We start from the raw sequence: 12,391 nt of genomic DNA, 5'->3' as shown, positions 1-12,391 counted from the left end.
AATGCATGCACGCATAATAGCACACTCCTTCACTTTGGTAAGCATACCTTTATTCCATATCCTCCCATCATCCATGACTAGAGCATCCTCATGCACTCGTACCTTTTGTGACCCCCCCCTTAATGGACTCTCCCGCCTTTTTTCAGTCCTACTTGCTCCCTTTCCCGAAAAGCACTCCTTTTAACATTCATCTGTAGATCTTACTACACCTTCATTTTTTTGCACCTTTTCTTTCAGTTTCCCTTCATCCCATTCCACAAATCTCGAACGTCCCAACCATGGGGGCACACTGCACTATGGAGCTTCCTGCTCCTCAGCAAGACAAAGGGTACCCGTCCCATGGTTGCATGCAGCACCAACCTGTATGCACACATCCTGCAGTCCACCGCTTTCTCCCAACTTTCCCCCGCCCCCTCTCACAAATTCAACGGTTGGCTCCCCGGACTCTGCCTATATACATTTGAAGGCCCAGACTATGGTCTATGATCACCCAGTGCGGGACCTTCACTTGGGCTACCGCCGTTTTCTTCACACCAGGGGTGTTGCTAGGTCTGGAAAAGATCCAGGGCTATGCTAATGTCGAGACTGTTGGGACTCGGGGCTAGCCCCTGAGCTTCTTTCTGGGGTTGCAATCAAAAGACCCGGGGCTATAGCCCCCTCGGCCACCCCACCCCCTAGCGATGCCTCTGCTTCACACCCTTCAAAGCACAGATGGGGCCTGGAAGTCAGAAGCGCAAGGCTTTGTCAAAGGGTTTAATTGGGGACGATGTACCCTTCTTCCTGGGTGTGACAGGTTACACACATGGGTGACCACATGCTCTATAACTATGGTCGGGATGGCATATCTGGTCTTGCATTTAATGTCGGACACATGTGCCGCAGCTTGGTGCCATCATGACTACTGACACATGTGTTGGCACTTGTGAACACTCAGAGTGAGAGGAGAACAGAGCGCCCCATCTGCACCCAAGTGCAACACAACATGGATCCTATAGTTTCTGGCACCAATTGTCGAGGAGCACGTGGAATCAGCAACTCAGTGCTGTCATTGGGCCTAATCCTCCCGGATCTGGAATCCGGCAAAAAAGGTCTCCCTGGATCTCGGGATTTGAACCCTAGTCGCTAGGGAGTGGCGAGGCACTTCCCTACAAGGCCACTTGAGGGGCTGAGCAGGAGTGCGCTGAAATCCCATGCCAATATTGCACAATACCGGAAATATTGATGGGAATTTTTTGGGGGGTGGGGGGGTTTACAAGGTATACACATTTTGTGCTGACAACATTATAAGAAATTCGGCTATTTTGCAGGAGTTCACGATTCATCCTCTGAGGGGCTGAGAGGCAAATGTTTATGGGGTGACTAAAATAACCCCCGCCTCAAACCACCATCTTTACCCCTGCGCTAGGTAGGATACCCCAGTAAAAGTAAAATTCAATTCCCAGCACTGCAATAACTTGCACAAGCCCTGAAGCATTTGAGTAGTTGGAGACCTCAAACGTCTCAAAAACAACCTCAGTGAGTTTCAAGTAAAGGACAGCAGAATGAGGACACATAGCACACTGGTCCTGGGAGGGGGATCTGTGTGTGCTCTTGCACCACCAATGCTTCAATTTATAGTTCTCAGTCAGGGTGTTGGGAACAATAGAACATCAAGATGGTTACTTTTTGGGTTCTCATTCGCACTAGAGCTCTGTGCAATAATTCAGGGAACCAAAAGTCAGAAATGCCAGCAAAACCTGGAAAAGGAAAGATCAGCGAAACTGTAAAAAAATAGAAATGCTGAAGTCCACCAGTGCAGAAGGAAAATGCACCAGCTGACATACCGAGGAGCAGTTTACGGCGGCGCTTTCCAAATACTTCTCGAGGCCCTCATTTTATGCTTGCATTCAATTCAAAATGCTAGGGAGAGAGGAGAGCAGACTTCCCACAATGCGCGCACAAATGCCGGTCTCCCAGCCCTGGCAAGATCTGCAGTGTGGGCAAGGCCAGTGCGGAGTTGATGACGAATTGATTTCAGGAGAACAGCGACATCTGCTGGATAGTGGAATACATGTTTGCCTCCAGAAAAGGGAGTGATCTGGATATCAATTACTACATAAAGGTGACCATGGTCATGCCAATTCAAATCCTGTGGGGGCAAAGTTTTGAACTCGAAACAACTTGAAGACTCAGGGCTGGACTGGCCTAAAGAGTACTCTGGAGATTTTTCCAGGGGCAGAGGGGGTGGGGGGATCCGCACCCTGGGCCGTTTTTGTATTTTACTTTCACATTCTCTCATAGGGAAAGGGTTGGGCTTGCTCAAAATATGCAATATGGGGACACTTTGAACATTATTTCCAGGGCCTCTTTTGGTTCCCAATCCACCCCTACCTCTACATGCATGGCTACTGAAAAAAAACAGCTCTTGCGTAAAATCTGAGGGGCCTTCAAGCTTTCCCAACCCTCACAGTATATGTACCAGCAGACCCGATCAAAATAATCTCTTACCAAAATGGATGAAATGCATTGCGAAGAAAGGCAGAACCCCAGAAAAACAGTAGTATTAATAGTTTGGATACTTAAGAAAAAGACGCCAATGGCTAGAAGACGGGGAGTAAACGCATACCTAATTAAATCTAAAAAGGGGCAACAAAGTTATATCGAAAATAAATCAAATTAGATTTATTCCGAAAAATATAAAAAAGAGAAACCAGCATGAGAAAACATACGTACAAACCAGCTATAAAAAAGGTTAAATCAACGTCTAGAAGCAAGGGGGACAGGGTGGGTTTTCTCGCCCTACTAACAGCAAAAAAATAAGCAGGGTCCAGGGATTCTACCTGGAATCCCTGGACCCTGGGAATCATTATTTGTAATGAAGAAATTAGGGAAAGGAGACGACACATACTCTAAATAAAACAATTGGAAAGGATTTCAGCTGACGCACATTGCAGTGCCATTCACCCCCTCCCCCAAAAAAGAAATCAATTTCTCCAGACACAACATTACATCTGAAAGATGCAGATGCTTCCAAAAGTGTTCTCCAAGTATTTGTTCATCGTGTTAGACACTTGTTAAAAGGATGTTTTTAAAATACATTGAACTGCCAAATTCAGTGAACTAATACAAAAAGAATAGAACATGTACTACAGGATTAGGGTCAATCTGGTTACAGTCCACACAACTAGCACCAATGATATCACACTTCCTTTAAAAAGCCCATTCAGGTGGGTGGTTCTGGACGGGCTCATACAGAATGAAAACAGTGCCTTTATCACAAAGCATCTAAGCAAAAGAGCAGGAATGGATTTTGAGACTCAGTAGTAAGGATGGCATCAATGAGTATGTGGAGTGGAAGTAGTGCCTGCTGTATTTTATACACAGCACTGTACTGCCTGCATGATATATAAAAGCATGTTTCTAACAAAATAGTCCCACATCTGTTCCAGCATGTGTGGGTTGTGTGTATCTGGAAACATTAGTGTTTAATATCGATAATCTTCTTTTTAGAACAGGGAGGAGTTGAGTGACCCCTTTTTGAGGACATACCAAATACATCTTGTGAAAAATCCTTGGATGTTGTCTCTTCTCCGGGATCCCCTACCCATGGGGCCAGGGAGGTGAGGCCCCTACCAGATAGTCCCCATGGGGGTGTGGTACTCAGCGGGTGGACCTCATCGGGTCATTGGGAGGGATCCCCCAATGGATGACGGGGAGAATGTATGTTCACACTACACCACAACCTCCCTCACCCTCCTACCCTATTACAGGGCACACACGTTCCCCACACTTCCATGCATTTGTGTAGGGAAGATAACACAACCCTCATGAGAAACACTGAGACTAGGAAGAGTAGGGACTACCCACCTGAAGTACACTGGAAAACTGGGACGAGGACAAATCCAACTAACCCAGTAGAGATTGATACTGGGACGAAGAAGTGCAGAGCCATGAGGAACGCCCCACAGAACTAAAAAGTAAATGTTCAAATCATTGTGGACACTGCATGAGCATAAAAATTGAGGTGGAACTCCTAATAGAGTTCGCCCTCCCTGGACTAAGCTACACACCACCCGAAGAGCATAGGCAAGGCCCTCACTGCTATGAGGGTTGCTGGGACACTTGATGGGGCTTTAGAAGGGTTCAGGAGACACGAAACACGGGTCTGGGACTCAAAGCCAATTGATAAGAGCATCATGAATCCTCTTCTTCGGCACAGTAACTGGCAGGTTTGTGAGCCAGGACTACCAAAGCAGTCAGAGAGAAACACGGGTCTGGGACCCACACGCAATTGAGAAGAGCACTGCAAATCCTCTTTTCAGAACAGTACCTGGCAGAGGGGTGAGTCAGGCCAGCCAGAGCAATTAGAGAGAAGTAAGGGTCTGGCCCCTGGACCCAGTTGAGTAGAGCATCACAAATTCTCTTCTACAGTATAGTACCTGGAAGGAAAGTGGCAGGAAAGTGAACCAGGTCTTTCAAAGGAAACAGCAGAATCCTACGGGTCCCCTTCCAACATCTACCAGCCAGTAATACAAGGTGAAAGGAAGACCAGGGGAAGAGAAGCATTCCCTCATGGTGGAGTAGAAGTGTGAGAATACAGCACCAAGAGAAAAGCAACTTTTCCTTGGTACACCAAAGCCAGCGGAAGGGAATCATTCCCGCTGGCATTGCGAACAGCCTCAGAAAGCCTGAGAAGTCCCCGGGGAGGTAGTCATTCCCACAGTCTTCTTGAACTGTGGTAAAAGAACCTGGAAGGGCCAGGAGAAGGGGAGACATTCACCCCTACTACAGTGAAACTACAAGCCAAGAAAGACCAAGGGGAAGGAAGCCATACGCCCTGGTGTAATATATCGTGAAGCAAAGCCAAGGAAGGCCCGGGGAAAGGAGTAATTCCGCTGGCACTCTGAAAATATTAAGAACAAGATACCTGGAGAAGTGAAGCATTCTCCAGGAACCGAATAGTGAAGAAAACTATGGGCAACAAGGAAGGATGTTTGAGTTGCAACTTTACTTTCTGAGTTTGAACTCAGAAAGTAAAGTTGCCTGTTTTTACTTCTTGGGATATCATTCTAGGGGTGGTACCTGGAGATGGTGCATAGTGACTATTTTCTTGACAGATTACACATGTATGCATGAATTTATCAACACCTATATGAATTCCAGGCCAGTAAAACTTTTCCATTATATAACTCTGAAGTTTAGGGTCCTAGATGGCTCTCATTCAGATGTACTCAGGCTCTTTTTAGGACTACTTTTTCTTTTATAACTTACTGGCATTTTATCCTGCCTTCTGGAGAAGTGTCTCCCCAATATAGAAACACCTGTTTTACAAGAAAGAAAGTCTCTCCTCTTTCGGCCCTCCGCTTCTGAAATTATTTTTAAAAAAAAAGCCTTTATCAATGAGGGGTTTTTTCCTTGGGCTACGGCTAAACCTGGAAACGAAGTTGGCTCGCCATCCCAATCTTTCAGGGTTTCCGAGTTGGACGGGCACCAGAGGTCTCATTATCTTCCTCAGAACTCTGAATTCTTATATTGATCCTCTGCTCCTCGATTCCCTCCTAAATATGGGAAATATCGCTCTCGCGATTATTCCTTGAGCAATGTTATGACCTTGATAAACCTAAAATGGGCCCTTTCCGTGATTCTCTAACACCACCTTGACATCACCTCGAAGGTTTGGATCTCTCACCCCTGCCAAAATATCAACCCTGAATTTCCATGCTAAATCTAACTTGGGTGCTAGCCTAATGTAAGTATCAGGAGGAGGAATAAATATTAAGTATGAGTATCAATCTTCTTTCATCTGGAGGAATCGTTTCATCCCTACTAACACAAATATCAAACCCAGTAGAGCCTTTGGTGGGTACTGTGAGAAACCTGAAGGTGTCTCACCCGCTAGTCCCGGGGATCTGTCAACGAGGTGCCACGACACGGCCATTGCTTTTTGATCCAGTTCCTGGGGGTGGATCACCTGAATGAGGGGTCTTCGGGGGTGGAAGTGGAACACTGCCGAGTGAGACACAGTATCCCCTTCATTGTAACACCTTTTCCTCATCCTACCAGGTAGGATACCTAGGAACTTAAACCCCCCCCTTTCCGGACACAAACACGTTCTCACGGACACCATTCACGATAATGGACTAACACCAGAGCCGTATACCTGACATGTTCCAACACTGTGGTCAGGCAATTATGGATCATTACACACACGACTTCCATCACACCTCCCCACACGGATAAAAGGTGGAGCACAAAAGCACACTCTGAGCGAGGCAAGACACACGATGAAACAGCAGCTCCAAGATGGCAGTTTAATATAAGGAGAAAGACGGCAAGACCAGAGAGGGTTGCAAGGGGGAGGGAGGTAAGTACCCTTGACTTGTAAAGAATGTTACTTTTGTGAGCATTCGAAAGTAAGAAACCGAAGACCAGCAACTAAGGCTGATCAAATCTGCACAGTGTGTCGGAGGTACTCTGCTCTCTCCTGCATCGATAACCAAGGCAGGGCAGAGCGATTGCTGCTGTGGTACTGGCCTTGGCTCCTACAACAAAGCGGCATCAGAAAAGACAGCACAGCCGGTGAGTCAGAGAGACTGATACCAAACCAGCTTGTGTTTTGAACCAAGGATGCAAGCGGCAACATTGTATAAAGAGAACAGTGTGTAAGGCATTGGGATAAGCGACGAAAATACAATTGGAAGCCAATCAAAATAGTTAAACTTTGTAATTGAACATTGGGAGACCAAGAAAAGATACCATACACAGGAGTGGTCCGGCGCCACGTGGGTGCTTAGTCGAATGTCTCTGTTAGGTTTTCAACTGATGAGGAGTGTGAGAGAAAGAAATATTGAAATCGAAGTGGTCATACAACGGGTCAAGCTAAACTCTGTGCACATTCGAAAGTCTTCGATAGTTTAATGTACGTCGCAATTGGTCCGAGTGTGTCTGAGGGAGACTAATTGAACGAAAGAAAGGGATCTGACTGAGCCTGGGAGAGGGGGACCCGGAGTGAACCGAGAGTCACCCGAAAAATAATTCTCTGAACCTTGTTTGAATGGGATCAAAGACCAGAAGAGGGGGATCCAACGTTGAACTTTTGTTTTTAGAAAGGATCTGAGCCTGGCTGAGGGGGTTCCAGGGTGAATACCCAAATTGAACACTGGAGAAGGGAAAGAACATTTGCGTGTTTTTGGTACAGCAGGCCCTCTGCGTCAAGAGACTTGGAAGAAGTTAAGAGACTTGAACACAGAAGGTCCTGAACTGGGAAAATGGAACTGTATTCTCGTGCCGCAGAAGCCAGTGTGTGTGCTTTGCTCGAGTAACCTGCCTTGCTCCGTGCTGAAAACGTGGGGAAGGGGGGCTCATGGGCTGAGCATCCTGACATATTATTTTGTGATCACTTCTTTCTTTTTCATGAACATTACCCCACATTATTTGTAAATTAGTGGTAAGGATTGGCAATAGTTTCTTTTTAGTATATGCCCTTTTATTTTGACAAGACTCCACTAGGACTGCATTATTATTATTTGATAGTCGTAGCTTGCTCCGATCTGTAGATTTAGGTTTAGATAGGCGTTTATCACACCCTTGTGCAAGTTTAATAAACACCCTTGAACTATGTTCACTTGTGTCCGTCTTACTATTGCCACCATGCGTTCCTTACACTACTGAGTGGTCTGGCGCTCGGGCACTCAGTTTGTACAATAAAATTGCTTTACGGACAAAAGGTGCACTTGCTTTTCAAGAGGTGGGAACTACTCTGGGTTAAGGTGATTGGAGGCCTGCACCTACAATTCCAACCTTTCGTCAGCATGTAAATTCAATAAATGTGCACATGCTGTTGCTTACCCAGCACAAAGAGTGAAAATTCATGGAGCTTATTTCCCACTATCTCTGTGTAAATGAGACCTGCATGGCCGAAAGGTGGGTACACATGCATCTCTCTGCATGTTCAGCTGCCTCTGCGCCATATTCCGGCCCTTTGAAAATGAGGTCCTTGGTGTCCGGGTCAGCCCGACACTGCTGAATAAATGTATCATTACAACCGGCCTGTTCCACTATGTTTCAAACCTTCAGCGCTTGTACATTTCTCTACAGTAAATATATTTCTTTTATTTAATGTATTTCTAAAGCGCTGGAACAAAGGCCCTGAAGCATGGGAGAGCTGAGACTTGGCAAAACAACGCCCAACATATCAAGTCAGAAAAGAGGTCAGAGAGCAGGCATACCACGCTAGAGCTCCATTTCATTCAAAGAGGAACGTTTTCACTTTGCGTTTAAAGCAGGAAAGGCTGGGGCACAACCTCAGGACAGAGGGAAGGGCATTCCATAATCGTGGTGTAGAGGTTGGAAAGCATCCATCTCTTACCTGCGATAGTTTTGCCTTGGGGATTTGTTGTAGGCCTGTGTTGTTGGATCTGAGGTTGCATCTGTCAGGTAGCCATTTGAGCTGTGCTGCAAGATACGAAGGACTATTTCCATGAAGGCATGGATGTACAAAACATGACCCTTTTTTGCTATAGGCAGCCAGTATAATGATTTCTGTGCTATTGATATATGATCAGTTTTGTGCAGCCCTACCACAACCCCTCACTCCGTTGTTTTGAACAACTTGTAGGTGGTTAATTTCTCCTTTCCCAACACCTAGTAGGATACTGGCAAAATAGTCTAGACGGCTGCCTATGATTGCCCTAGCCAAAGTGGCACAGCTAGAAGCTTCAAGATACGGCCTAATTTGTGCCAGGAGCTTAATGTAGAATGAAGTGTTTGACACTAAGCAACTGATGTGAGCCCTCATTGAGAGTTCTTGATCACTAAAAGTGCTTTGAAATATGTGTGTACAAGCATGATACAAATAAAATATCAATAGTTACTCCCTGTGTCTTCACTTTCTCGAGGGTGGGCAGAAGGCAGTTTGCTATTTCAAAGGAGGTGTAGGCCTGATCTAAGTCGTGCAGTTTAGAAGCAGTGCCTAAGATTATGATCTCAGTTTGGAGTTGTTTAGGGCTGAGCCATTATGCAGCATCCAGAGATGAATTTGGTTGGACGTGGCGTTGATGAACTCAGTGTCTTTGATGTAATCGCCTGAGAGTGGAAAGAGATACTGAGTATTGTTCACATAGTTAGCTTAACTGTAACCATCAGCATGTAATTGATCAAACAATGTGAGCATAAAGATATTAAAAAGGATCGGGATAGACACAAACCCTGTGGTAGGCGGCAGTTTAGAGCAAACCCTTCTGACATGGCATCCTCATGGAAGACCTTGGCAGTCCGGTCTGACAGAAATGAAAGCACCCAACTGACTGCTTCCTCTGTGAAAGATGCCTGCTCTAGTAGTCTGCTGGCTAAGGTGGAATGATCTACCAAATTAAAAGCGGCCATAAGATGCAAAGGCATCAGCAGTGAGGTTTTGCCTTTATCCATATATTGAAGTAGGTTAGTCTTCAGATATAGCAAAGTAGATCCAGTGCTGTGTGCACTCCGAAAGCCTGATTTCTTAGGGCCTAGAATATTATGTATACTCAGGAATTCCTGGATTTGACCTGGATATGAATAACAGTGACGGTTCTATGTGATTTAATTGAGGCGATTTGTTTGAATCCAAATCCATCTAATTAGTTTTTCTTTTAAGCCATTTTGCCCCAAATATATGCAGAGGTAGATCCCTTGAATCCCCCTTTGCCCCCCCACCTTAATTATTATTACCCTTATCCACCCCCCACATAGATCTGTGGCCAAATTCGACCAAAACAATGTGATGGATTGGGCTTCGACCAAATCTCCTGCAATGAAACCTCCCCATCCCATAAAGACACAGCAGGGGTGTGCAATGCAGAATAATCTGCCCTTTCATTTAGCTACACAGGAGGATGCGCATGAAGAAAGCCTCACCTAGTAAACAGGTACATGGTGTAGGCCATGCTGGACATACTTTGGCCGTGCCGGACAATATCATTCTCCTGATCTTCCCATTTTTCGGTCTCCGAATCCACATCAGATGTCAGTAAACGAAGTTCTAATCCCAGTTTTGCAATTTTCCCTTGCTCCTGAAAACACAAATAACGATTTAATGTGTCAGTTTTGACAAGCCTCAATAAAGAAATTATACAAATGTAAATCGTTCTTTACCTCCCCATCAAGTTTCATCGGTTTTAAGGTTTTCAGAGTTGCATTGTGCTTCTATAAAAAGAAGAAAAAACAGTACATTGGGTATTTGCAAATTCAGTTTAAATTAGCGAAAAGTCTCCTTTAAACAAAATTGTCCTAGGGTCAACGTGCAGTGCATAACACTTTGTCAAATGGCTTGTACCAGCTCTGCCTAATTGACTTGCAATGTTATTCGATTTTAATTAAGGGTATACTGAACAATTTCTATTTTAAAAGAGGAGTGCGATGGCATATCACAAATGATAGACTGTGCAACACTCATTATGCCTTTTTAAGCCTTTAAATGCTACCCATCTTTGAAAACTGTCAACACCTTCCCTCCAAAGTCGACTGTTAAAACCCTCTAAAACATATCTAGCAATGTCGGGGCACCAAAACTCTAACGGATGAAGTTACCTACCCCGCTGTTAAAGATTAGCAGCTGTGCACTTTCATAATCTCGCCCTCGAGCAGAAGCGGTTTCCTTGCAACCAGTTCTGAAATATAGTTCACACACACACTTCCACTGTTTAATTTGCAGCCCTAGATTTTCAAATGTTTTACCTCCTGGCTGCAACACCATGGTCTTCGCTGACCTTGTGTAAGATATTACATCTATCCAGACAAAGGGAAAGCGCCACAGATGAGGCAATGGCCTTCCCATCACAAGCATATCACATCAACATCACTAGTCGACTCCTACCTTCTACACACCCCAGGTAATCAGAGGCCTACCACTGAAGAGCCCCCCTCATTGCACAGAACGTGTGTCCCACTGCGGGAAACAGGCTTGATTGAAACCATCCCAGCTTTACCCCCACTCATGTCCCTCGATTAACCACAAACCCTCCTCCCTTCAATGTGGAGAATGTTTGTGCCTGGCTCCTTCCGTTCTTCCCTGGAATCAAGAACGGCAAGCCCCACACCCTGGACGATTAATCATGGGCACCAGCCGCTTCCATGCACTTATCTACCATTCTGCCCTTCTCTGGAAACAAGGACATGCCTGCCCCTCAGAGGATTTGCTTTGAGCTGCCATTCACTTTCCTAAACTTACCTACTTATCAGCCATTAGGATCCAAAGAACCGTAACCCACAAGCAACCACAAGGATTCCTCCGAACAAGGAAGAAGCTTCTGCTCAGTGCTTAGGACCTGTTCCCAAAATCAGGCACCACAACTCCTCCCGAGAGTCATCTTGGAGAGCCTCCCCATACTCAACTTCTTAGAAGTTCGGTTTCACAGGACGGCCACCCCCGGGGCAGCGTTGAATGTTTTGGTTCTGTCCCTCCTTCCAATTCCTGGCCACCCTCCACCACAAGATAGAAATCTGTGGTTTTCTCCAGTGTCATTTGTCCTCCGTAACCCTCAATGAGCACACCTCCACACCTGCTAGTCCTCACCCTCTTCCATCCCCCTCTTCAGAGCACTGCACTGTGAGTTTACTACTACATGTTCTGTATTGAACAAAACCCATACATAAATACATCCTCACAGCACTCCTGACGACCTACAAGAAAACTTGCACCGGCATCTATAACTAAACTCGCAAATAAACATCCACACACTCCTCTGCTACACACTACCAGGCAACACACCCCAATTTCGGACACCTTTAGTTTTGTCACTGCTGCCACAGCGAAAAAGAAAAGTTTCTAGTCTGGGAGTGGTCCATCTAAGGACTTATGCCACCTCAGGCCTCACCTGGCTTTGAACAACTGAAAGCCCAAGGATAACACAATATGGTCATGGACTACCACTCATAACGCAGGACACACCTTAAGTCTTCCCTTTCAAAAGAACCTAGCAATCAAAACTTTGGAATACCCACTTTTCCAATGGAGATCACTGAGTCATTCCCTTCACAATCACCCTCTCCAACCTTCAACAAAAAGGAAAATTGGAAACCGCCACATGCCGACCAGATTCCTAAAGAAATTACTTTGCATTTGGACAAATCACTCTCCATAACAAAATCGCAGCATAGCTCAGTGGTCTGCAAACTGCGGCTTGCTAGTTGTTTTGGACTACAAGTTATGTGATCCCTCGCTATTCACTAAAGTAACTGGGTATGTGGGGGTTGTAGACCAAAACATCTGAGAAGCAAACATTTGCAGATCCCTGACATCTGTGACAAATCGCGGGATTCAGTCACTTCCCCCCAGGGGGGAGCCTTTCCTTTTGAGACTAGGGAGGTGAGTCCACTACGTGATATTCCTCCTAGGGGTGGCGGCAAGTGGGAGCTCACAAGCGGAGGCTCCCCC

At 45.6% G+C, this 12,391-nt stretch overlaps 1 protein-coding gene across 2 annotated transcripts in view; it reads right to left on the bottom strand.

Annotated features, from left to right (window-relative positions):
• Positions 1–12,391, bottom strand: part of CTNNAL1 (catenin alpha like 1) — a 989,054-nt gene that overhangs the window by 57,218 nt on the left and 919,445 nt on the right. For both annotated transcript variants that reach the window (XM_069620628.1, XM_069620627.1), the window contains exons 13-14: positions 10,111–10,161; positions 9,874–10,028 (exon numbers count right to left, since the gene is read on the bottom strand). In XM_069620628.1, the coding sequence (XP_069476729.1) occupies positions 9,874–10,028; positions 10,111–10,161 (206 nt within the window). The remainder of the gene's footprint in view (positions 1–9,873; positions 10,029–10,110; positions 10,162–12,391) is intronic.

This window comes from Ambystoma mexicanum, chromosome 5q (genome assembly GCF_040938575.1).
Source record: "Ambystoma mexicanum isolate Mex_15411 chromosome 5q, UKY_AmexF1_1, whole genome shotgun sequence".
Lineage (NCBI taxonomy): Eukaryota > Metazoa > Chordata > Amphibia > Caudata > Ambystomatidae > Ambystoma > Ambystoma mexicanum.
This window is presented reverse-complemented; position numbering and strand designations above follow the sequence as displayed.